Source organism: Vicugna pacos, chromosome 10, assembly GCF_048564905.1.
Source record: "Vicugna pacos chromosome 10, VicPac4, whole genome shotgun sequence".
Lineage (NCBI taxonomy): Eukaryota > Metazoa > Chordata > Mammalia > Artiodactyla > Camelidae > Vicugna > Vicugna pacos.
In genome coordinates, this window is record NC_132996.1 from 71,225,592 (window position 1) to 71,250,712 (window position 25,121).

Consider the following 25,121-nt stretch of genomic DNA (forward strand, 5'->3'; position numbering starts at 1 on the left):
AGGACTTCCGTCTGCTGGTGGGCACAGTTTTCCTCCAGTGCTGGCCCTGGGCCTCGGCCACCTCTTGGTAGATGCTGCGGATCTGCTGTGTGGAGGTCGTCTGTCCCCTCGCGGTGGCCAGCTTCCTCTCCAGCTCTGAGCAGGATGCTTCCTCCTTGCACCACTTCTCCTGAAGCTGCGTCAGGTGATCCACCTGGACTCCGGGCAGCATCTGGAGCCTCTGGCGCAGCTGCTGGGTCTCGCCGTGGAGCCGGGCCTTCTCTCGCCACAGACCTGCCTCCTCCGCCTGCACGCTGGCTGTGTGTCCGGTCAGCTCTTGAGTCATCTGCTTTTCTTCCCCCACTGGTCTGGCTCTTCGTTGAGGTTCCAGCCCAGGACCTGGACGGGACACTGTGATGTCACCCGGGACCTGCTTCAGGTCCCCTTCTGGACGAGGGATGGAGGGGGGGCCCTGTGATGCCCCCCTGTGCCCCGCTGGCCTTTGGCACTGCCGTCCCCCCTGCCATCTCCCAGAGGCCTGGGCCTGGGCCCGGGCCCGGGCCACGGGGCGGCCCTCAGCGGGCGCTCAGCAAGGGACTCCAGCTGGCCGACCTTGTCCTGCAGGGCCCGCTCCCTTTGGGCGTCCACCTCCACCATCCTTTCTTTTTCCTCCTTCTCCTGGACTCGCTGCTTCCATCTCCCGATTTCCCAGGCCAGCAGCTCTGGACTTTCTGGAGAAAGAGGGTTTTCCTTCAGGTCCTCCTCTCCTCTCTGCTGAAGCTGCTCCCCAGTGCTCTCTGGTGCCTGGAGGCTGGGTGTCTCTCATCGGTCACTTTGGAGAGCTGAGAAGGCAGGCTCCTCTGAGCCTTTTCTAGGAAGTCCATGGTGCCCTGAAAGGCCGACCTGCTCAGGCTTGTGTTCAGAGCCGACGTGCATAAAGTTTGTAAGAGGGGAGGACTGGCCTCCCCGCCGGGCAGCCTGCCGGCTCCATCGGCCTGGGTCGTGGGTCCCCCGGTCTCAGTCTCTTGTCCACAGGCTTCATTGCGGGAAGAGCATCCTTTGCCTTCGGGAAGTGTGCCAAGAATGGGCATTTCTACCCAGTGCCCACGTGGTGCTGACGGGTTGGGGACCATCCTTTGAGAAGGCATTCCTCCCAGCCCTGGAAAGGTCCTTAGAGCCGCTCCCTGAAGGAAGGCAGCTGAGCCCCACCCACAGGGGGCGGGTCGGAGAGGCCCCGCCTCCAAGAGTGAGCTCTCCGTCCTCATTGCCTGATAGTGAAGGGGCGTCCCCTACATCCCAGTGCAGGGCCCGCCTCCTCCCGAACGCCAGGGTCGGGGGTACTGCGCCTGCGCAGTGGGGCTCGGTGCTGGCGTCCTGCGCTTCTGTGAGGTCCGGGTGGCGGGCGGTGACCCCATGGCTGACCCCCAGGAGGAATCGAAACCCCTTTTAAGCCGGGTTCGCGGCGGCAGCGGCCGCGACCGCCCAGAAGGCGTACCCGCTTGCCGCAGCGTCCAAGTCGGCCCTGGTGAGCGGCGGCCTGGGGGGGGGGCCCGGGCCGCGCGGGGTGGCGCGTGGGGGCCCTGCCGGCCGGCGCCGCGGCACTGCTGTTGCTGCGCGCGCGCCCCTCTGGCCGGGGGCCGAGCGGGGCCGAGCGGGGCCGGCGGCGCGGGGCGCGAGGGGAGCTGCCCTACGGAGGGACGTGCGGTTGCGCCCTGCGGACCCCGGCCCCGGGCGCGTCGTCCAGACGCTGCAGGACCGTCCCTGCTCCCGGCCCGCCGGGCTGAGAGGCCTCGCTCAGCCTGAGGCAGCCAGCCCCCGGCGGCCCCCTCGGTGAGCGCAGGGGCGGATCCTTACCTGCTGCTTTCCGTGGGTCACCTTAGTGACTCCTAGGAGGCAGCACTTCCGTTTTCCCAGTTTCTGTGGGGGAAACTGAGGCACAGAGGGGCGTCCCCTTACCCAAGATCACACAGGAAGTGGCGGAGGTGGGATTCGAACCCAGCTGGGAGCGAACTGGGAATCCTTTGCTCTGCCTACTCACTCCTGGGCCCAGGAGGCTTCCCGGAGGCTGGCGCCACTTCAGTTTAGGCTTGGGGCAGGCCTCCTGGGACCAGAGCAGCTTCCTCCCTTGCCCTCTGCAGTCCATCCTGCTCTTCCTGTTTATGCACAGGCAGAGTGCTGAATCCTGAGGAAGGCGGAGGGTGGAGTCCTTCTGTCCCTGGCAGACACGGTGTCGGGGGGGTGGGGGGGGGTGGGGCGGGGGGGGGGACTGGGTGCTGGGGTCGGGATGAAAGGCCCTCGGCCTCATTTTACTGTTGTGGAAACCGAGGCCCAGAGCGTCTCCAGGACCTGTCCAAGGTCACGGCCCTGGAGTGTGTTGCATCTGCTACAGGCACCTGTACTGGGTGCTCCTACTGGGACCACTTTCCCTTTCTGGGCTCACTTTGCTCCTCTGTTGGGGAGGGGTCTATAGTGTGTGCCTGTCCATGGAATATTGGGGCGGGTCGCCGACGGGAGATAAAAAACATGCCCACCTGCTCACCTCAGAGGCTGTTGCCGGAAAGTTCTCCATCCAGCCCATGCCAGACCTCCCAGGGCCCTGGACAAGGGACACAGGCCATGGTCGTGGTGTTCAGAGCATGCAAACTTTGTGCCAGGCGGTCTGGATACCTTTCTGGCACTGCCAGTTCCTGGCTGTGTGACCTTGGCAGGTTGCCTAACCTTTCTGAGTCTCAATAAAAGGGGAGTGGTCATAGGGACTGCCCTGGGGGGCGTTGGAAGGATTCAGAGAGAACCCGGGTCCCTGGCCTGATGGCAGAGCTGGTGTGCGTAGGTACCGGTGGCTGTTTTGTTCTGAGGGCCATGATCATTGCAGGTCCCAGCCCTGGCAGAGCGCCCGGTGGGCAGATGAGACCTGCGCTGTAGAGACAGGAGCCAGGGCCAGGCAGTGGCTGGTGAGGGCTCTTTGTCCCGACACCGTGCCTCGCTGAGGGCTTCTGAGAATGTGGACAGGACTCTCTGCTGCCTGGCAAGGCTCTGCAGACCCTCCTTGAATTTCTGCCCAGTTGCGGTGGGGGGCTCCCAGATGGGGCCCTGTTCTCAGGGTCTGCCAGTCCCACAGTCTGACTCTCCCACCAACAAGACTGGGGGAAGGCTGCTGCTGGGGGCCCCGCAGACCCCAGTGGACCCTGTGGTCAGGTCCTGAGTCAGCCCCACCTCATGGGCCACGAACCCAGGGTGGGGATGGTCGTTTTCTGGTTCCTGGTCAGGGAATTACAGAGAAACCAGAGGACAGTGGGTTGCTGTGCTACGGGAGGGGCTTTTAGAATAGTAATAGCAAATGGCCATGAAGGGCTTACTGTGCATAGCAGTTTAGTGACAGTAACCCATTCAGCCTGCACATCAGTCGTATTCTGTAGAGCCTGCGGGGACTGAGGCACAGAGAGGTTAAGGGGCTTGCCCAGGGTCACACAGGGAGCTGGTCAGGTTCCCACCAGGTACTGTGGGGGCCGAGGGGCTGGAGCCAGAGGGGGCGAGGATTTATACTGGGATGTTGGGGACGGGAGGCTTGGGGCTGCAGGGTGGATGTGGGGCACAGTGTTTGAGTTCCCATATCCTGTGTGCTCTGACATTCTAACCTGCTGTGCCCAGCGGGGCGGTGGGGATACGGAAAGGTGACTGCTGCCTGGGGTGATGAGTCCTTAGACTGCCCAGTTGGGGGACAGTGCTCCTGGGTAGGGCTTGGAGGCTTTGGAGAGCTTGACCTTGGGGGAGCCCAGTGCGGTATGAGGGGCATGGAGGGATGGGGTGGAGGAGGCAGGAGAGGAGGTGGCTGGGCAGAGCTGTGAGTCTGTGTGGCGGGGCTGAGGGCAGAGTGTGGACTTGCTCCTGGAGCGGTGGGGACCCACATAGAGCTGTCATGTGCTGCCTGCGGGCTCACCACGACATCCCTCCAGTCGCTGCAGGAGGGGAAAGGGAGGCTGGTGTCTGGCTGCAAAGCTGGGTGGGATGGCCTTCCTGAGGGTTGATGCCTTGAGGGCTGGGTTGCTGGGAGTGACCCCCTTCAGCCACACCCAGTCCTGGTCCTGGAGGGAGCTCTGGCCGCCCGTCTGTTCTTCTCGAGGAAGCTCGTCTCCTTAGGCCTCTCCAGGCTGAGTTCCATCTCTTGCCTGCAGGTTTGGTGGCGTGGGGCCTCTTGCAGGCTCCCCTTGGCCGGTCACGCATTCCCTCCACCGGTAGGCTCTGAGGGCTGTTGTGCACCGAGCTCACGCTCTCCTGGGCTCTGTGGGTACAGCAAGGAACAAAACTGAAGACCTTTGGATCACAAAGTTCCCGGGGTGCTTCTGGGGGAGGTAGGCAGCTACCACCCTCACAGCCTCCCTGGGAGAACCTCTAGGCCCCGCGGGGTGAGCGTGGGGCTAGCACGTGGCGGGGAGCAGAGGCCCGGGTGGGGGACGCTGCTTGTTCTGGGTGACACAGCAAGGGGGTGGCAGAGACAGGGCAGAGTCTCTGACCTCTGTCCAGGGCCCCCACATCCCTGACTGGTCCCCATGCCCTGCAGATGGTGGTAGCAGCGTCCCTGGGGACGGCAGGCAGCGTGGGTAGTGGCCTGGAGCTCTGCCCGCGTGCCCGGCCTCCCGCCTCTGGCCGTGGCAGCTCTGCTGCAGAGCACTGCGCATCCCTGTGCTCTCTCTCTACTGGTTAAGGGTGATTTTGGCAGCTGCTGGTCTCAAGGAAGTAGAAATCTTCACTGGAAATGGTGACAGGGGTGTTCACCTCGTTTCCAAGCCCTGATCTGGGAGCTGCTGGGCGCCGTGTGCCGGTTCCGCTCCCCCAGGGGCCTGGGTGGCACCCTCTCCTGGGCCTCAGGCAGTAGGCTTCCTCCGTCACCCAGTTGTGGCTCCTCATGCCTTTCTCGTCCCTTTGTGTCACAGCGGCTTTTGCAGTAAGTCGCAGAGGCACACGTGCCCATGATGAGGGGGGAAAACCCAAGGCCAAGGTGACCGACCAGGGGCACAGCTTGGGGCCTTTTGACGGGCGGGGGCTGGGGTGCTGGGCTGAGGTTAAGCCACCTGACTTGTCCTGAAGGTGCCTCGTAGCTAGGAGCCTGTTCGGGCCCGGGGAGGCCCCATCCCAGCCTCCTTGGCCCTGAGGACCGAAGTTGCTTGTTGGTGAAGGTTCCATTGGTTTCCATCCTCAGAGTGACTCGGCTGCGGTGGCCTGGCCCTGTGGGCCCGTGACAGCGAGCGGGGGGTTGATGGCCTCAGAAGGTTCTTAGTTCTCAGTATTTGAGGTCATGCAGCACCTCAAGGTTCTGGGTATCAACTTCATGTGTCAGCGTTAAATCTGCTTTTGTTTGATGGAGGGTAGGCGGATAGCCCTTCCCCAGCTTACAGTCGGGGAGGCTGGGGTACAGCGTCCTGACAAAAGCCACCCGGAGGCCGGCGGCAGTGGGACAGGGCAGAAGGGTGGCCATGAGCACACTCTGTGTGCTGGGCCGGGCCTGGGGGCCAGTGGTGGGGCCCCCATTTGACAGGAGGAGATGGGGCAGTGAGCTTAAACCTTTGGGCCAGCAGGTGGGGAGCCAGGGTCTGAATCTCTCGAGTCTGGTTCTGTCTCGCTCGCTGCTTTGGGCCTTCTGCCTCTCCGCCCGGGGTGCCGGGACCATGGGAGCTGCTTCTCCCCTGGGCCTGGAGCCCGTGCACCTGCTCAGGCCCTGCCCCACACGGGGGCACAGCCTGCGCGGGGGTCCTGTCCTGTGGGCGTGTGCAGACAAGAGGCATCCGGTTCCAGAGTCTTGGAAGGAGCGTGGCCGGGTTCTTCCCCTTCCCTCAGTCGCCCTGTAGCAGGTGCGCACCTCGAGACCCCCGCCTCACCCCACGCGTCCTCTCTGCCCGCAGGCAGCACAGCCAGGCGGGATCTGTGCTTGGACCAGGCTGTGGTCTTCATCGAAGACGCCATCCAGGTGGGTGGCACTTGCTCCTGGTGGGTGGCTGGGCTTGTCTCCGGGGATCATGGGTTCTGGGCCAGGGCTGGGGTTGCTGGACTACGTGGTCACTGTAACCGTGATGGCCGGGCTTTTGGACCTGGTCCCCTCGAGGCCTCCCCAGGGAGATGGGTCACTCCAGTCACTCATTTCACTGACTCACCGCCTACTGAGGCCTGGCGTGTGCTCCCTGTCCCCGGGCCTGTGGAAGCTGCCCGAGGTGGCAGGACCTTGCCCCTCCCTCACATGGCACACAGGCTTGTCTAGGGAAGTAGACCGTGGAAGTGGGTGGCGCCCCGGGTGGGAGATGAGGCTAGGGAGCCCTGGAGGGTGACACAGCGGAAGGGGGAGGGGTTGGCCTCACACAGAGGAGGGGACAGCCTCGCGGGCAGACAGAGGGCACTGCTGCATGTCCAGCAAAAGAGTGTCTGTCCACCTGGGGGCCCTGGGAGCCGGCCCTTGGGGGCGCTCCCTCTGCCGGGCAGACCTTGCAGCGGGGAGGGTCTGGCCTCACCCACGTGCCAAGTCGGAGCGGACCCTGTGACCGGCAGCATGTCTCTCCGCCTGGAGCCTGCCATGGGTGAGAGGGGTGCCCCGTGTGCGGCACAGAGGGGACCCCCTCACGCTCCCCTGTGGCCTTTCCAGTACCGCTCCATTAACCACCGCATGGACGCCAGCTCGCTGTGGCTCTACCGGTGGTACTACTCCAGCTTGTGCCAGTGGTGAGAACGCACCGCGTGCGCCCCGGGGCTCCCGCAGCTGGGTGTGGGGGGCTGGTGTCGGGGTGCTGGCAGGTGCCCCTCCTGTGGTGGAGAGCGAGCCGCTGTCTATACTCCTTACTGGAACAGAGCCCAGCCTGTGGACAGAAGGGCTCCTCTGTGGTGAGGGTTCCTTTCCAGAACCCTCTGATCAGCCGTGGCACTTGAGATTTGACCCACATGTTATCTGACCGCACACGAGCGACCGCTGAGCAGCTCCGCCCTTTGGACCCGTGGACCCTGCTGCCCGCTGATCCACCTTTGGGCTTCAGACGGTGGCTGCTCCTTGCATTTCAACCAGTTTTTGTCCCTTTTCCAGGATTCTGAGCTTCACTATTTTCTTGATCCTGTTTTTGGCTTTTATTGAGACCCCTTCCTCACTCACCAGCACCGCGGACGTCCGCTACCGCCCTGTGCCCTGGGAGCCGCCCTGCGGCCTGACCGAGGGCCTGGAGGCGCTCTGCCTGCTGGTCTTTGCGGCCGATGTCTCTGTGAAGGTGAGGAGGGTGCGCGGGGTGGGAGCCGGGGCTGGCGCCCTCCCAGCCTAGCTGCTGCTCCTGGGTTTATTATTAGCGCTCCCGGAGCTAGCTGCCTGTCCTGACCGTGCACTTTGACCTCTGAGCAGAGGCCGGGGCTTTCTCCTGGAGAATCGTAGGCCTTGGAGCTGAGGCTCCGTGAGCTCTGCCCCTCCCCAGAGTGTCTTGGAGTGTGGCTGAGCTGTTGGGGGTGTGCAGCCTCGTGGGACCCTGGGAGGGAGTGGCCGAGGATCCAGTGGTGCCGCTGTAAGGAGAGACCCCCTTGACCAAGACGGGACCAGGGGTCTCTCCACGGCCCACGCTCCCTCCCTGACAGAGGAGAAGCCTCGAGGGGAGGAGCCAGCTGTGTGCAGCTCTGGTTCTGTGACCCGGATCCTTCCAGAAGCTGGAGGGGGGCCTTGCCTTGCGCATTGGAGCTTCTGAGCTGTGTCAGGCGACTTCCCAGTGAGATGCAGAGTGTGCTGCCGACAACACCCATCATTGCTGTCAAACAGCAACTCCGCTGATCCAGTTCCGGGACCCATGTACACGTCCATGGCTGGATCAAGCCCTGCCTGCAGGCCCTTTTATCTGTTCCTGCCCTGTAGTTGTGCCATTGGTGGGGGGTGGGGTCGGCCTCTGTGGTCTCACCCTGAGGGGCGTGGGTGAACATTGGTGTGTGTGTGTGTGTGTGACTGAGGGCCCCAGGCAGTTTCTTGTTTTTTCTTTTTTAGCCTATAATGTGGTTAGGAGGTCTGGGGCTTTTAAGCTGGAACTGAAACTGGTGAGAAGTTCTCAGCAGTTTTTGAATGGTCAGTACTTTTGGGAAGTCTCCACAGGTGAGAGAGCACACGTTTCACTCTGCGAGCCGTGACCTCTGGAGGCATGAGTGACGGGAAACGGCAGTTAGGTGAATCGCCTGCCGGAGGCATGTCCACTGAGCATCTGCTGTTTCCCAGTCTTTTCCGGAGTGATTCCCACGCATAAGCGAAACTGACAGTTGCGTAGGCAGAGGGGGCAGGGACCCCGTCACTGAAGGGGAATCAGGCTGGAGCGGTTAAGTGCTGAGCCCGGGATCACGAGCTGCCCGGGGTCACGAGCTGCCCGGGGTCACGAGCAGGCTGGGCGAGGAGTGTGGGCCTCCTGACCGCCCGTCAGCTTCCTGCTCCCGAGTCATGGGAAGACCGCACTGCTCGCTGAGGCCACCCGCCTCGCCCGTGTGCACCCATGGCCTTGGATGGCGGCCCGGCCGCTCACCCGCCGTCTGTCTTGCAGAGCTACCTGGTGGGGTGGGCCCAGTTCCGGAAGAACCCCTGGCTGCTGGCCTACCTCATGGTGCTGGTTGTGTCTCTCATGGACTGGATCGTGTCGCTGAGTCTCGTTTGTCACGAGGTAGGTGGTGAGGGGGCTCTGAGGGAGCCCTGGGTGGGGCATAGGGTGCAGCTCCGCCGGTGGACGGTGGGCAGCAGTCCTGGGGCCCCGCAGCCACCCCACCCACCTGCCCAGCTCCGCCTGTCCTCCGAAGCACATCAGTCACCTGTTGGCTGGGGAGCCTTGTTCCCGTCTTGCAGACGAAGACACTGAGGCCTCAGGACGGCACGAAGACCTGGGAGCAAGTTCCAGGGGTTCTAATTCCTGCCTCAGTTCCTAATTCCTTGCCACACGCCCAGAGCTCTGTGAGGCCCGCCAGTCAGAAAACCCGTGTCAACTGGCAGCCCCGGACTCTCTGACTGCACCATCTTTGTTTCCCCCAAGAACACGCAGAAGCACTGCCCTGTGATCTGATAGAACAGAGCTGGGGAAAGTCGGTCTGGGAACATCTGTATCCATCAGGGCCGGTCAGGGACACAGAAGCCCGTCAAGTGCTTTAGTAGAAAGAATTTAATACAGGGGCTCAAACAGGTGTTGCATAACAAGAAAGCAAAGGGGACCCAGTGAACACAAAACTGCAGCACTGCCACCCCCAGCCCCAGCTGGGGGATTAAAGGAATTAGATTAAAAGGATTAAAGGAGATTGGGGTTCTGGAACCTGGAGCCTCAGGAGAGGGGCTCCTAAAGCTGAGGCCCTGCCCTCTGACCTCTGGGGAGGGGGTTGGTGCCTCCTAGAGGCACGATGACGTTGGTTCTGGGAGTCCTGGAGGAAGGGGAGGCAGGAACAGCAGGTGGACAGAAGCCAGTGGGTCCCTTCCCTCCTCCTGCCTCCTGCCCTCCCCCAGGGCCCCTGCTGCTCGAGGCAGCTGATGAAGGAGATGTCAGTGGAGAGATGTCAGTGGCGGGTCCCAGCCCAGCATCAGAGCAGGGCTGCAGGGCGGATGGAGGGCATGGTGCCCCCTTCAGCCCACACGCCTCCCCCACGTCTCTGCAGGAGCGCTGACAGCGGCAGGCTTCTCCCTGAGAAGTGCTGCCCTCCTTCCCCAAGGAGGAGGCTCTCACCCCCTCCCCAGAAAGGGACAGAGACAGGCCTAACCGCCACTGGCTCCATTTCTGAGTGACGGTCATTGCGTCCATCTCATGTCACCTGAACATTCTGTCCTTCAAGGCTGAACTGTGAACCTCACCACCAACCATCCTTGCGTGAAATTAGGAGGGTAAAGGGGGAGGGGATGAGGGTCAGTGACACATGCAAACACGTGTCTGTGTAACTGGCCAGGAGCAGACCTCGGGCCCTTCAGGCCTCGTTTTGTTAGTGGTTGAGGACCCTAACTGGTATTTATTATCTCCGTCTGGCCCATGTGCCGTTTGCTTAGTGCGGGAACCCAGACCTTCCTCCTTGAGGGGCCTGAGTTCTCGGTGGCCCTGACGTTTTATTCCTGGAGTTTTGTGGTCATTTTTTGTGTTGGACACACACCTCCCTGCCCCACTGATTCTGGAGCAGCAGCTCCCCGACTGTCCCTGGCAGTTGGAGCTCTTTGCCCCTGCTGCCCCCCAGCCCTCTTTTCCCGAGCAGTTGTGGTTCGGCCCAGTGGGCCCAGCGTGTGTCCCCGGGGGAGCATCCCCCTCGGGAGTGGGTGTTTCCGGAGCAGCAGGGCCCGGAGCTGTGGGGTGGGGGGAGTGGGGGTGTCGCCGCGCCTGTTCTGTCCCAGTGCTAAGAGCCCATGCTGGTTTCCTCGCCCCGCAAAGGGCTGCCCCCCAGGCCCATCAGGCCCTCCCTGGGCCAGCTGCTCAGGATGGGGCTAGCGGGTTCTCTGGGCTGTGCCTTGGTCTGAAGTGGCATTGGTCCCAAGGCTTGGGTGGTGTTCCTGGAGAGGCACTGAGGGCAGGGCGGGCAGAGCCCTGACCCGCCCGCCTGCCTGCCCACTGAGGACAGGCTAGTGCCTTGCCTGGGGAGGGGCCTACTCCCGGGGGCCACACCGGCGCCGGCGCTGAGCTCTGCTTCTGGCAGGGCAGACCCTCTAGTGGCCTTGGTGGGTGTCCACGTTGGTGGCCCCTTCATCCCTGCCTCTGTGGCCACTTTATGTGTGGCCCGTGGAGACTGGAGTGGGGTGGCTGAGGGGAGAGGCTGGGAGACATCCATCTGTCCAGAGCCTTATTCCTGATGCCTCATGGTGGGTGCTTACTCTGCCTGTCCACACGCGTCCTACCCAGACCTCCTTGTCCCTGGTTGTCCAGGCTGTTCTGTCCACGCCCCTGACCCCTCCCCGGGAATCGATACCTTTCTGGTCCATGCAGGGTGGACCCAGTCCACTGTAAAGCTTCCCCTTTGGTGCTGTCTTCTGGGAACGTTCTTGATTGAGGCTGAAGCTCTGCCCACAGTCCACTTCTGTCCGGGACGGGTCCTTCACCCAGAGCCGTCTGCAGACCAAGCCTGAGGTGGTCCTCTGTGGCCGGCTGGCCAGTCATAAAGAGCTTCCACAGCACTGGGGCCTGCAGGGGGGGCCAGGGCCTTCTGACCGCCTCACGCCCGGTCTTTCATGTCCTTCTGTGCCTGATGGAGTCCTGCTCCCCACCCCCCCCCACCTTGTGACTGGGAGGGCCGGGTCACACGTGGGCCGCCAGGCGCAGGTGGGCCGTGGGCCGTGGCCGTGGCCGCTGGCTGTTTCTCATAGGAGATTAGTTTGCTGCAGATTAGCTGATGGCTTCTCCCCAAAACCTCTGGGGCCTGGGCTGTGACCCTCAGTGCGATCTGAGCCTCACCGGGGCCTGGCTGGCGCTGGGCCGGCTCCCCTTGCTGGCAGGTTACGTGGAGGTGCTTTCCCTCCCTTCACGCGTGTCCCTGCGTCCATGGCACGGACGTGGCCGCAGCCGTGGGAAAGCCCGTGCTGGGTTGGGTTATTGTGTCTGGGAGAAGCCGCTCTCTGGTCACGTCTGGCCGCAGGTGAGGGTCCAAGACCCATGGAAGGGGTGCGGCCAGACCTCCAGCTCCTGCTCGGCCTGGAGGTGGCTGAAAGACTCCTGATGTGGGCCCTGAGACTGGAGCTTCTGTCCAGGGCAGCGAGCGGGGGCACTGGCCCCTTGGCCTGGGCACAGGGGTGGATCCCCGAGCCTTGCCCGGTCACCGCTGTTTCTTCTGCCTTCTCAGTCCTGTCGGGAGTCGGGCCCCTGTGAGGACGAGGGCAGCCCAGGACTGAGTGAGTCCTGAGGACACTCACTCCGCAGACGTTCTGAGGGCCTGTGGTGTGCTGGTGCTGGCAGGACCTTGTTCTGTTGTGAAAGAGGCTGACGGTACCAGGAAGCACCAGATACATAGTAGGGTCCAAAGTGAGGCGGGTGCCCAGAAGGAAAGGAGCCCAGGGTGGTGCTGGAGGCGGTGGTTATGGTGAGACGGCTGGGACGGGTGCCAGCAGCCAGCTGAGCAGAGGCGGGGTCCTGAGGACACTGAGGGGGGCCCTCCGGTTGTGACGGGGGAGAGGAAGGTGTGTGTGTTCATGTGTGTGAGTGTAAGCGTGGAGGTGCGGAGTTCCTGCTGTGGTTTCTGTCCCTCTGTGCAGGGCTGGGAGGCCCAGAGCCGTGGGGAGAGGGTGGGGGCTGTGGAGAGGGGCGTGGAGCAGCCCCCAGAGGGCAGGACAGCGGCTTAATGGAGAAGTTCAGGGGCGCCCGGCCATGGGGAGAGCAGGAGGTGGGGGCCGGAGAGGCGCGCTGGTCCTGCTTCCCGAGGTGCTGGCCCAGGAGGGATGTGGGGAGGGTGCCGAGAGCCCTCGCGGCAGAGGCCCGGCGCAGCGGGCCAGCAGGGGCCAGGGTCTCCGGGGCTGCGTGCTGCTGGCCCGGCCATGCTGGCTGGCGCTCAGGGCCCCGGCTCGTGGCCTCTTCCAGCCCCTGCGGGTGCGCCGGCCCCTGCGCCCCTTCTTCCTCATGCAGAACTCCTCCATGATGAAGAAGACGCTCAAGTGCATCAGGCGGTCGCTGCCGGAGATGGCCAGGTGGGCTCCTTTTTCGGGGTTGGCAGGGGGGGCCGGGGGTTCTTGCTCCCTGCTGGGCGGCGGCCGTGGGCCACAGCCCAGCAGGTGGTCTGTGAGGCCACTGGGTGCCTCACCTGCCCCACTCGTCCCCTGGCCTGGAGCGTGGCTGTGAGCCTGGGGAGGCTGGCAGGTCGGTGGGCGTTTGGGGGTCTCTTGTGCACTCAGGGCAGCCCTGTTAACGGCCTTGCTATGACCCCCGACCCCTGCTCCATGGCTGTGGATACGTCCTGCCTTGGCTGCGACCGCTCCCCTCCCTCCCTGGCCCCCCGCACCCCCAGGACCGTGTTTGGATGCTGTTAGCTGAGACTGTGAAGCAGCTCTTCCTGCCCCACCTGCCCTGACTCACGTGGGTGACCTCTCACTGTCTGGTCCCAGTTGATGGACTTGGCTTTTCCTCTCTGAGAATCCCTGGGGTCCTTGACGCTGCCTCTCCCAGGCCCCTGGGACATGCCCCTGGGGTTGCGTTTTTCCTGCCAAAGAAAGAATCTCCACTGAGCAGGGCCCCATTGCGAGCGCGGCAGGTTCCCGGGCCGAGGAGGGACCAGCCCCAGGGCCCGGCTTTAGGGATCTCCCTGGATGGCTGGGTCAGCTGTACCCAGACTCCCGTCCCTTTTGGCGCATGGGGCGTCTGCCTGGCACTGAGCTCTGCGTTCATTCCCCTAGCGTCGGGCTGCTGCTGGCCATCCACCTGTGCCTCTTTACCATGTTCGGGATGCTGCTGTTCACCAGCGAGAAGGTACCGTGCTCGCTCGGCCCCTGCCCAGACTCCAGGGCAGGTGAGGCCCGGGTCGCAGAGAGAGGACTCTCCCAGGAGGGTCACGACCCGAATTCCAGCTCTCCTCTCCCCACCTGGGCAGCCTGCTCGGCCGCCCCCTGCCCCTCCCGCCCCAGACCTTGGGCTGTGCACGCGGTGTAGTGCACGGAAGGTCTGGCTATGAGCAGGCTGGCTGGCTCCCACGCGGGCTCTCTGGGTCTCTAGGCTGCGATGCTCTCTGCCAGGCTGGCCAAGAGCTTTTCACCAGGATTCTGAGCAGGCTGGCTCCAGTGGCCGGTGTCCATATGGGTGTGTGGTGTCCCTGGACATTTCCTCTTGGGTCCAGAGCTCCTGAGTTAGGTCCTGTCCAGCCTGAGCTCACAGCCTGCTGGGAGATGATGGGGAGATGTGGGTCCTGGGCTGCTGAGCACACGCGGGTGGCCCTGGCTTGTTGGGTCTGGCATTTGGAGCTTTGGCGCCCCAAGGCCTTAGCCAGTGGGGCGAAGGCATGGGTGGCACCTCAGAGCTGCTGTGTCCACCCCAGCAGGACGCTGGGCAGGACAAGGAGAGGCTGACCTACTTCCGCAACCTGCCAGAGGCTCTGACATCCCTGCTGGTGCTGCTGACCACCGCCAACAACCCTGACGGTGCGAGGGCAGGGGGGCCGGGGGGCTGGCGAGCCGGCCTGGGGGTCGGGTAATGCCGAGCCTTGGGGCCCAGAGGCCCTGAAGCCTTTTTATGAAGAGCTGGGAAATACAAGTGTGGCCTTGGAGTCCCTCCCTCCCTCCTTACCTTCCTTCCTTTCTTGTTTTTCTTTTTCCCTTTTTTTTGTTTCCCTTCCTTCTCCTACTTTTTTCTGTTTTCATCCCTTTACACCCACTTTTCCTTCTTGTCCCCTCCCTTCTCTACCCGTCTCCTGACTCCTGAGAAGCTAGAGATGGACAGTGTTCTTTGCGTGGTGGTGGCCGGTGCTGTGCCCAGTGGGGCCCCCTGGCGGCCTCCTCTTTGAGGTCTAGCCACCTTCCCGCTGCTGCTTGGGCCCAGCCATAGGGGGTGGCTTGGCCGCAACACATGTGAGAGGCCCTGGGATCTTCGGTGGCCATGACACCATGTTGGAGTTGCTGGTGGGGCCTCTGTCTGCTCAGGCTGGGAGTGTGGCCGGGAGTGAGTGACCACAGTCCTCTAGGGCACATCTTGGGTTGGGGTTGGTCACTGACCATAGAGACCTTCCTGGGAGGACAGCCACTGACTTCCATACCCAGGGAGAGCTGGGCGGGACCCTGAACGCTGTCCCCACATGTCCCGTGGGTCCTCTTGAGTCACCCAAGGGAGAGCTGAACGTTCAGCGTGTGGTGACTGGTGACAGGGAAGCATAAAGGATGAGGACCCTTGAAAGGTAGTGAGTTTCCTGTTCCCCGGGCTGTGCAAGCAGAGTCGTGAGGATCCAGGTTTGGACAAGCAGGCCTTTTTGCTCTCCTAACGCAGGCCCTCCTTTCTGTTGAGGAGACAGTGGTGTAGGGCTGGACATGGGGCGTGAACACGTTTAATTTTCTCTGACTTCTTTCTTGCAGTGATGATTCCGGCGTATTCCAAGAACCGGGCCTACGCCATCTTCTTCATAGCCTTCACCCTGATAGGTGAGCCTGGGTGCGTCTGTAGGGGTCACTGGGGCCGAGATTCTGCCACATGTGACTGGATCCCCCGAACTCAGGGCTGGGTGTGCTCTCCCAACCCCGCGACTTCGCCTCATGTGCTCCCCGCCGTGGTTTTCATTCCGTGACCGCCGTCGGCCTGTGTCCTCACTGCCCCCGGCTGGGTTGGCCAGGCGGTGCTCCCGATTGTAGACAGGGGCCTGGAGTGCTGTGCCCTGGGCCCCGTCCCTGCTCACCCGGGTCCTTCTTGCTGTGCCTGCGTCGACCCTCTGCTCTGGGCCCGCGATGCTGCCGCCCCTTCCAGACTCGACCCTGGCTGTGTGCTCGCCATGACTGGGGGTCCCCTCTGTCGTGGCTTTTTCCCCTTGAAGGGAGCTTGTTTCTGATGAACCTGCTGACGGCCATCATCTACAATCAGTTCCGGGGCTACCTGATGGTGAGCTGAGCCGCTGTCCCTGCCCGTCTGTGTGGAGCTGCCCCTGGAGACCCGGTTGGGGGTGACTGGAGTTGACCAGCCAGGTGGCCCCGGGGCTGTGGAGGTGCGGGTGGGACGGTGGGCTCCACGGTGGTCTCCGCATGGGCCCGGCTCCCTCTTACGGGTGAGCAGGAACTGGGCTCATCCCACTCCCGCCCCCTCCCCAGGCAGTGCTGTCCTCACAGCCCCCAAGAGGTCCACTCCCCGCCCCACCTCCTCTAGAGGGAAGCTGGAAGCTCCCAGTTCAGTGGCCCCAAACCCACTGTAGGAGAGTTGAGGACCCCAGATATGCCAAGAAGCAGCACACACCTTAGCGAATTACACAGCGAGTGGCCGTCGCAGGGCCGGCGCGCGGAGTCTGTGCTCCTCCGCTGTCTGCGGGGCGCGGGGCTGCTCCCTAGGCTTCGGGTGGGCAGGGCAGCCTCAGGGGCTGCGCAGGGATGCGGTGGGGGGATGGGCGGCCTGGGAAGGGCTCCGCCGAGCCACTCAGAGCCACCTCTTTTCAGAAATCTCTCCAGACCTCGCTGCTGCGGAGGCGGCTGGGGACTCGGGCGGCCTACAAGGTCCTCTCCTCCGTGACAGCAGCGGGAGAGGCCCACCCCGAGGGGTGAGTGCCGGGCCGGACACCCGCCCTGAGGCAGCGGGGCTGCTGCCTCCCTGGGCGGGGGTTCATGGGGAGTGTTTCCTGAGCACCGCCTCTGTGCCGAGCTCCCTGCCGGCTGGTGTCTGTCCTCACGCTCCTTTGGAATCACAGAACCGCTGCACCCCGGTACTTGGCGGTATCCATGGTCCTCGCGTCCGAGTTAAAACGTTCGTCCTCATGACCCGCTGGAGCTCCTGGGCAGGCGAGGGGCCGCGTACTCTGGCCTCCCCTTGTGATAGGCACCCTTCCCACTCCCCCGTGCTGTAACCTGGTTGTCGGGGCCAGAGGGACCTGGGACGTGCATCCAGTCTGCTGCCTGGTTTGGAGGCAGTGTCACTGTGGAAGGCTCCAGTCCCCACTGCTGTGAGCTGGGGGCCTCTGTTGGATCTCGTGTGCCCCCTCTTGGCTTCAGCTCCACTGTAAGGCAGGAGAACGGTGTCTTGGGATCTTGGATGACAGATGCACCCCTTGGTCCCTCCCTCGTGGAGGCCTTTGTTGTTGCCCAGGGCTGCTCAGTCGATTCAAGGCACAACTCAGGACAGAGGTCAGGGCGCCCCAGGGCACTAAGCTGGCCTGCTCACTGGGGGCATTTTCCCTCCACAGAGTCGGGGTGAAGCCCCAGGACTTCTTGCACGTGCTCCAGAAAGTCCAGCTGGACGGCGACCACAAACAGGCCATCATGGAGGTACTGGTCCCTCTGTCCCCCTGCTGTCCCCCTGCCCTCTCCCTCTGTGCCTCTGGCCGCCTCCTGCAGGTCACGTGGCTGTCATTTTGGATTGGCTGAGCTGGTCCAGTCCAGGTGGGGCTGCGGGTGGCTCTCCCTCCTGCCCTCGGCTGACCTCTGCTTTCCTGCTTTGCAGAAGGTGCGTTCCCACGGTGGCGACCTGCTGTCAGCTGATGAGTTTCAGAAACTCTTTGATGAGTTTGATAAAAGGGTGATTAAAGAGGTAACTGGGGCCAGGCCAGAGTCACCTGCTTAGCACCAGGGCCACGTGGGGTTAGCGGGGAAATCCTCAGTGTCCACTGGCACTGATTACCAGGGTCACCTGTAGTCATGGGTGCCATGACTTGCCTTCTTGGGATTTCTGGCCCTGAGGATGGTACACAGGAATGGAGATGGTGCTGCTCTTAGAAAGTGTGGAGATTTTTGTTGACCTCATGAGATGCACAGACCTCAGGAACTGGCCTGTGCCAAGCTTGACCCAGAAGAACTTTCCCAACGGTTTTCTCTGTCTCCATGACAGACTCTTGTCCTCTTCGCATGTGTCCTTGCTGGGGAGGTTCCTGAGTTGCTCTTAAGCCTTTGTCTTGTCCTTGACACTGATTTTTAAAGTCACCAGACCGGCCTCAGCTTCTAGCTCAGCACTGTGTCGATGAGACCCTAGACCACTGGCATTGTATGTAGCTGGTTTCTGGGAGTGAGGGTGGGTGGAGGTACTGGGAGCCAGCTGAGCCATTCACAGGCAGGTTGTGGGGGCCACGCTCCAGCCACTCGGCCTTAGAGGACCAAGCCAGACTCAGGGGGAATGAGAGTGAAGAGGTGGAGTCAGATGTCTCCCTGTGATTGGACTCCTGATAGCTCAGTGTCACTGTTGAGTCAGTCAACTTGGCTGCTGTAGCAAACACCACACTCTGGGGCTTAAACAACAGGACTTACTGTCTCCCAGTCCTGGAGGCTGGACTCCGAGATGAAGGTGTCCGCAGGGCTGGGTCCTCCTGTGGCTTTTCTCCTTGGCATGGAGATGCCGCCTTCTCCCTGTGTCCTCACTTGGTCGTCCCTCTGTGTGTGTCTGTGTCCTGATTTCCTGTTCTCATAAGGACATTAGTCATATGGGATTAGGATCCACCCTAGTGACCCCATTTCACCTGAATCACCTCTCAAAAGGCCCTGCTCCTTAGTACGGTCACATCTGAGGTTCTGGGGGCGAGGACCTCAGACTGTAAATTTTGGGGAGGGATGCATCCTAGCCCATGGCAGCGGTCCACCTCTCCAGGCCTTGTGGTCGGCCTCTGTGGCCTCAGGCCCCGTCAGAGGTGGTTTTGTTAAGAACATGTTTTCCGGAGGTCTTCCCAGGTCACCTGGAGCTGGGCCCTGCCAGGCCTGGAGCGCCGGGTGCTGCATACTTGGCCTGTCAGCATTTGGGGCGTCCCTTTCTCAGTGGCATCCTCTTGTGACGCCCATGGGCATGGGAGATGGTGTAGGGCCACGCAGGCTGACACTTCCTGTGTTACTGCACATCGTACCCTGCTTGGGACGGGGCTAAACAAGGGTCTGCTTCCAGGTGACTTGAAAATAGTAAATACATGCCGTCAGGTGCTGATTTTGCAGGAACTGTGATGATGGTCCTCAAATGACAGGAAATGAAGATGCACTTTTCTAGTTAAGGGGTCTCGTCATGGGGCAGGAGGTTTGCTGGGCCCGGGGGCAGCTCTTGGCGGCTGTCACGGGCTTGACTTGGCAGTGGTCCGGCTCTCTTCCGGATGTGAGCTGACCAGGGCAGGAAGATGTCTGGGAAGATGTCTGGAAAGTCAGGCTCCTTTCTCAGGGTTTGATCAGTGGGGCCTGCTGGGCCAGCCAGGGTCTCCCTGAGCACTTGCTGGCCTGTAGGATGCTGCTGGGTCCGGGTGGTCCAAAACCCACTCTCCCGCCTGCTTTTGGTGTCAGGATCTGATGATATCAAAAAAGGGGTGCTGTGGTCATGCCTGGCAGAGCTGGGCACACACTGGGCACAGACTCGGGGATGGGCTGACACGTAGGCCATGCCCCTGCTCTGGCCATGCCTTTCCTACCGTGGTCTGTGGGGCTTTCTCTCTTCCCACAGGGCCTTGGGTCTGAAGTCCAGAAGTGTGGTTTGAGGTGGGAGTTTGGGTCCTAGAGGTTTGGGGAGCTGCAGTGCCCTTTCCTTGATTTTATGACACCCTCTTCCCCCAAAATGCTGATTGCAAAGGGGCAGGGAGGGGCTTCAAGGATTGTTAGCATTTGGGGGCGTGTCCCAGGTGCCCTGGTAGGCTGTGATTTGGAATCGCTCCTTTAGAGAGGCCTTCTCCAGGCAAGCTGATGCCAGGGAAACGGCAGCCTTCAATGAGAGCCCTTGTGTGGTGGTCACCCCTGTCTGTTGGCCTGGCCTTGGTCCAGTGCTGCTCAGTTCACACTAATGGGTTGCACACACAGTACCCTGCCAACTTCTGAAAGTCTGGTTTTCTTTCCGTTAAAAAAATTTTGTTTTAATTAGAATTCTTAAAAAAAAATTCTTTTTGTTGGGGGCAATTAGGTTTATTTATTTAATTTTTAATAGAGGTTCTGGGGATTGAACCCAGGACCTTGTACATGCTAAGCATCCACTCTACCACTGAGCTATATTCCCCCCCCATTTTTCTTTTAATAAGAAGCTTTTTGGGTTAAAAAACAGCACTCATTAATTACAGATAGTAAAGTAGAGAAAGCACCCCACTGTCCCCCTACTGAGATAACCACTGAAATCATTTCAAGGTTTGTTATTTTTTAATACAAGGTAATATATGAGTTCATTCTTTTTGTACCAATTTAAGCGGTGGATAATGCTGAAATCCCTCTTGGGCAGTGTATCAGTCTGGGTCCAAGCAGGAGACAGAAACTACACAGTGGGTTTAACATAGAAAGTTTAACATAAAGAAGTGTCACCTATGATAAAAGAGTAACCATAAGATATGACGGGGGAGGGTACAGCTCAGTGGTAGAGCACGTGCTTAGCATACACAAGGTCCTCAGTTCAATTCTCAGTAATCCTCAGCCCGTTCATTATAATAAATAAATAAATCTAATTACCTCCCCTGCAAAAGAAATTTAACAAAAAGATACAAGGAAACTGTGGTACCTGAGGACTGAGGGAAATGTCTGAGAAAGAACTGACTAGATGACCCCTCTCCTAAGGGTGGAGTTCACACTCCTTTGGGGAAGATGTGGTCCAGCCCACAGGGTGACAGAGATGTTTGCTGGTTTGCCTGGACTGGAGCTGGTCTGCAGCCACCGGCAAGCAGGACGCTGCCCTTGGGGGTGCAGCAGGCGCAGGCCATCAGCAGCCGGTGGCTTTGGGGTGCTGGGGGAACTGGGTGCCAGTGTGGGCAGGGGCCTCTGGGCACCCGTTCCCACGTGGAGGACTGTGGGAAGACCGGGAACGTTCTTGCCGGGTCGGCTGTGGTTCCAGGTCACCAAGGGACTGCATCTGAGTGCGGGGCTGCATCAGAGCTGCACGATGTCCTCACCCTGCACCCTGGGCTGCCGGGCCACCACGTGGGAGCTGGGAATCCCAGGAGGACCCCTCCCTCCAGCAGCGTCCCTCTGTGGTCCTATGCTGAGAAGGCTTGACCGCATGCTCACGGTGGATGAGATGCCGAGGGGGCTCCTTTGGGTGTGGAAGGGTGAATGGGGAGCTGGGAGGCAGCGGGTTGAAAACTCGCACGGCCAGTTCAGGTCCTGCTCTGAACAGCCGCCCTGTTCAGTTTGTTTCCTCCCAGACTTGTCCACGTGCAGATGCAGGTGCAGGCGTGTCCTCGAGGAAGCACTCGTGTTCCTTTGACGTGTACATGAGTTGCTGTGATTTCCACTCTGCAGCTTCCTCTTTTTCGCTTGGTAACAGGTCATAGGTCTGTCCAACTCTGTGGAGCTTTCCCTGAGGATGAAGTGTCCTCTGTCTGCCTGTCTGTCCTGGTAGCTGTGGGTCATGCCTGGCTGTTGAGCTTGAGATGTGGCTATTGTGGCAGAGGAGCTGAGTGTTTAACTGGATGGGGTTTGCGTTCAGATTGAGTGGCCACGTGTAGTGAGTGGCCCCTGCCTGGGATGTTGCAGATGCAGGTCCGTCTCACGCCACGGTGGCCGCCCTGTGGCTCTGTCCTCGCGTGCACGCGGCAGTGTCTTGCAGGCGCGGAGCACGGGAGCGCTGGGTCTGATGAGTGTCTTCACACTAGCGTTTGCTGCCCAGTGGCCCTCCTTTGTTCTCCACTCCAGCCTGGTCACAGTGTGTGAGCTACCTCTGTTCCGTGCCAGGTTTTCATGGTTTTTAGCATATGATCTATGTGTGCATTTTCATGGGACACTTTCATGCCGTGGGGACACCTCACCTATGCTGACGATGGCGTGTGACAGTCCGGCATGGTTTACTGACGGCGTCAGGGCCGTGTGGGTTGTTTGCTCCTCTCGGGGTTGTAAAGACGACTGTGATGAGTATCCTGGTGCATAAACTCCCCGTGTTTGAGATGATTCCTTAGGCTGGGTGGCCTGGGCTGGGCGTTAAGGCAGGAAAATTCAACTCCCAGAACCAGGGGCACGGGCATCGTTGGGCCCCCATGGCCACGGCCACGGCCGCCCCCGCCCGTTTCTGAGCGTGTGTGTTCCCTCCCCAGCCCCCGCTGCGGCCCGAGTACCGGTCTCCGTTTCTGCGGAGTGCTCAGTTCGTCTTCAGCCACCGCTACTTCGACTACCTGGGCAACTTCATGGCCCTTGGCAACCTCGTGACCATCTGTGTGAGTGTGGTGCCCCCTCCCCCCAGCTCTCACACCTGCCCTTCCTGGTGGCTGACTGCCCTCCGCTCCGGCTCCGCAGGTGTTCCTGGTGTTGGATGCAGATGTGCCGCCCGAGGACCGGGACGACTTCGTGCTGGGGGTGAGCTCTGTGCGCTCGCCGTCGGGCCCTCGCCGGGTGATGGAGTTAGAGGAGTAGGGGGCACAGCCTCCCCACCTGGGGCTCCAGGCCCATGGGAGGCAGGGCTTTTGCAGTACGAAGTGGGTCGTTTGTCCCTAGGTGCCCCAGGGCCTGGGGTGCCGGCTGTAGCAGGGGGAGGGGGGTTGGCTGCGGGAGGCTGGTGCAGGTGGGGAGCCCGCGCAGAGCCCCTGGTGAGCCAGGCAGCGTGTAGGGTGCGGCAGAGGGAGGGTCCTGTAGAGAGCGGTCTGCTGGCACCTGGGGCAATAGGTGTGACTGCAGGCGTGCAGATGTGCAAATTGTCATTGAAGCCGTGCGTGGGGTACAGGTCCCCTGAGGAGAGGGTATGGAGCGCGAAGGGGTGCTGGAGGGGTGGGGGCTCAGGAAGAGCATCCCTGTGGGGCCCAAGGAGCAGCAGAGAGGTGGGAGGAGAGAGTGATGTGGCCCCCCAGTGGGAAAGGATGTCTCCTGCACCATGTCCAGCTCCTGTGGTGGGTCCTACCATGTGCCGCAGGTGTGTCCCATGGCCATGTGGCTCCCGCCTAGGCCCTGTTGCAGGTGGGGGAGGTCGGGGAGCTGGGCAGCACGGGGACTGAGTGCCGGGCACCTCGTTTCCCTTTCAGATTCTCAACTTCGTCTTCATCCTGTACTATCTGCTGGAGCTGCTGCTCAAGGTGCTGGCTCTGGGCCTGCGGGGGTACCTGGCACACCCCAGCAACGTGTTTGACGGGCTCCTCACTGTCGTCCTGCTGGTAAAGTCTGAGATGGGCCGAAGCGTGGCCTCTCGGGCAGGGGATGTGCTGGGTGCCAGGGCCTGGGGGGACTGGGGCTCCTGCCTCTAGTGACGGGGGGCTGGTGTCCCCTGGCCGAGCGGCTTGGCAGGCCGCTGTGGGGGGCACGGGAGGCGATGTCTCCTGCATCTGCGCGTTGTTAGGGGCAGGCTGCCTCTCCCGGCCCCCGAGGGAGGCCCGGCAGGAGCCTGAGGACTGTGGGGCCTTGATGAGGGAGGGGCAGGGGGTCTCAGGCACCCGGGGTCTCGGGAAAATCTCTTCCCCAGAGCCCAGGGGAGTGAGGGGTCGCGCCCGGTGTGTGTCACAGCAGCGATAGTGGTACAGCACAGGTTCATATTTGACGGATTAGAGCTGTGGGCCCACAGGAGCAGGAGGGAGATGCCTGACAGAGGGGCCTCTCGATCCATCCTTCCACCAAGTAGCTTCACCCATGCCCGGGACTCTGCCGGCCTTCCCCGAGCCCCGACTCCGGGGGCCAGCTTGTCTTTCTCAGCTCTGGGATGTCCCCACATGGCACCATCCGTGGGGATGGGACCAGCTCTGACTTCTCCCCAGAACCCCCTCTGGGGACAGTGTGTTAGATGCTGGCTTCAGTGAGCCTTGCCGTAGCGAGCTTCTTTTCTTTTGTGATTAAAGGTTTTGGAGATCTCCACTCTGGCTGTGTACCGATTCCCTCACCCGGGCTGGTATGTGACTGTGGAGGTCCCGGGGAGGCCCCAGCACCCGCGCCCTGTCTAGCGCCCGGGGGAGGGTGTGCGTGCTGGGCAGGTGCGGGTCTGTTAGGGGGCGGCCGTGGCGCCTGCCCCTTGAGGCCTGTGGGGGGCAACCCCTCGTCATCGTTCTCGGGGAGTCGTCTCTCTTTAACGCTTCATAGCTCGCCTTCAGGAGAATGGCGTTCTCAGAGCTGGGACGGGGGCTGCGGGGGTGTCCCACAGAGTTCACGGGCTCAGCCCCCCACCAGGTGTGCCAGGGGCCGAGGCGACCTGGGGTCATCCCCTCCTACTCCGGGTGTCGGTTCCCCTCCCTGTAGGTGGTGGGGACCGGCCAGGGCTCGCTGAATTCACACTGTTGTTCGAGCCCTGCTGCCCCTGGTTGTGGCCGTGCAGGGGGATGGACATCCGGCCAGGGGTCCCAGGGCACCTCGCAGCGTGGCTGTGGCAGCTTCGGAGTCCTGCTGTTGGGAGTACAGCTGCCCCAGCGAGCCCGTGTGCTGATCTCGGGCCCTCGGGGAAGGTCTCTGGTCTCTTGAGACCTCTGTTGGGCTGCCTTCCTCACGGGAGCAGCTGGGAGTTGCTTGAGAGGGAGGCGGGGCTGAAAGACTCCTGCCGCTGGGTCAGGGCCGGCTCCCGGGAGCGGCCGGGAGGGTGCGTGCTGGGGAGACCGGCGGGGTGGGCGGCCTCAGCCCTGGGCTGCGTCCCGGGGCAGTGGTGCTGGCAGCTGTGTTTCTAAAGTGCGCTGGAAACCCGCACTGCTCTTTCGTCGGCGGGAAATTTTGGGGGAGAGTGGGTTTAAGTTTAAATAGAAATGAGAAGGGAAAGGCCATGAGGGACACCACGGGTCGGGCGTCAGGGCCCAGGGGTGGGGGACAGGTTAGGGCAGGGGTCAGGGGCCAGGTCTCTCCCAGCTCTGCTGGGACCTGAGCTGGGTGTCCAGAAGCTCAGCGTCCTCCTGTTGAGATGGAGGTCAGCTGGCCCTGCATCCCTGTGCGGGGCTGTCCCTGTGACTGTGCTGCCCGTGGGCTGCAGGTGTGGGTGGCTCCGGCGCCCTCTGGTCTTGATGGCGCTTTTCTGGTTGGTGTCGGCTGCGGGGCGAGTTCCTGTCACTCTCTGTCGCTCTCTCTGCGTCTCTGTCTCTCTGTCTCTTTCTCTGGACCACACATCTCCTGTCTTCTTGCCCACCTCCCAGCCTCCCCCAACCCGCCGGTTCGTGTGTCCTCCCCCCAGGAAGCCGGAGATGCTGGGGCTGCTGTCTCTGTGGGACATGACGCGGCTGGTGAACATGCTCCTCGTCTTCCGCTTCCTGCGCATCATCCCCAGCATGAAGGTACCGCCGGCTGCACTGCCATGTCGCCAGGAGAGGGGCTTGTTTGGGCTGGACCCGGGGGAGGCCCCTTGGCTGGTGGCAGGGTGGCTTCGTGCTCCTTGGGGTCCCTGGCCTTTGTGAGGGGCGGGGCTGCAGTATGTTCCCAGGCGTCCTGAGGTCCCTGAAATGCCTTTGCCTCGGACTTGCAGTGGCTGCTCATGCTGCCTGCTGGGACCCCCAGTGCAGGAGTATGGTGGCTTGTGACCACCTGTGAGCCTCAGTTTCCCTTCTTGTTCCCACCAGGAGCAACACCTGGAGGGAGGGGGGTTGGAGGGTCGGGGTGTCAGGCCCGGCTCCCGCCTGGCACAGAGGCAGAGCTGCTGTCCTAAGACCTTTTCAGGAGAAAGGAAACCGAGGGCATTAGACCCCTTTCTGAGCGTCAGGTCCTCCTGTGCACGTCTGTCCTTCCTGCCGAGCTG

At 61.9% G+C, this 25,121-nt stretch overlaps 1 protein-coding gene across 7 annotated transcripts in view; it reads left to right on the plus strand.

The window, feature by feature from the left end:
* Positions 1 to 1,295: 1,295 nt before the first annotated feature.
* Positions 1,296 to 25,121, plus strand: part of TPCN2 (two pore segment channel 2) — a 28,500-nt gene continuing 4,674 nt past the window's right edge. For 3 of the 7 annotated variants that reach the window (XR_012076847.1, XM_072970491.1, XM_072970492.1), the window contains exons 1-18: positions 1,296 to 1,504; positions 5,877 to 5,941; positions 6,608 to 6,684; positions 7,040 to 7,217; positions 8,511 to 8,627; positions 12,486 to 12,592; positions 13,295 to 13,367; positions 13,930 to 14,032; positions 14,957 to 15,022; positions 15,409 to 15,473; positions 16,019 to 16,119; positions 16,759 to 16,840; positions 17,016 to 17,102; positions 21,535 to 21,654; positions 21,734 to 21,793; positions 22,453 to 22,581; positions 23,257 to 23,306; positions 24,564 to 24,663. Coding sequence is in view for 6 of the 7 variants with exons in the window: in XM_072970491.1 (XP_072826592.1) it covers positions 1,393 to 1,504; positions 5,877 to 5,941; positions 6,608 to 6,684; positions 7,040 to 7,217; positions 8,511 to 8,627; positions 12,486 to 12,592; positions 13,295 to 13,367; positions 13,930 to 14,032; positions 14,957 to 15,022; positions 15,409 to 15,473; positions 16,019 to 16,119; positions 16,759 to 16,840; positions 17,016 to 17,102; positions 21,535 to 21,654; positions 21,734 to 21,793; positions 22,453 to 22,581; positions 23,257 to 23,306; positions 24,564 to 24,663 (1,692 nt within the window). In the remaining variant the exon portion in view is untranslated. The remainder of the gene's footprint in view (positions 1,505 to 5,876; positions 5,942 to 6,607; positions 6,685 to 7,039; positions 7,218 to 8,510; positions 8,628 to 12,485; positions 12,593 to 13,294; positions 13,368 to 13,929; positions 14,033 to 14,956; positions 15,023 to 15,408; positions 15,474 to 16,018; positions 16,120 to 16,758; positions 16,841 to 17,015; positions 17,103 to 21,534; positions 21,655 to 21,733; positions 21,794 to 22,452; positions 22,582 to 23,256; positions 23,307 to 24,563; positions 24,664 to 25,121) is intronic. The other 4 variants (XM_072970490.1, XM_072970488.1, XM_006210728.4 and 1 more) reach the window with 4 other exon arrangements.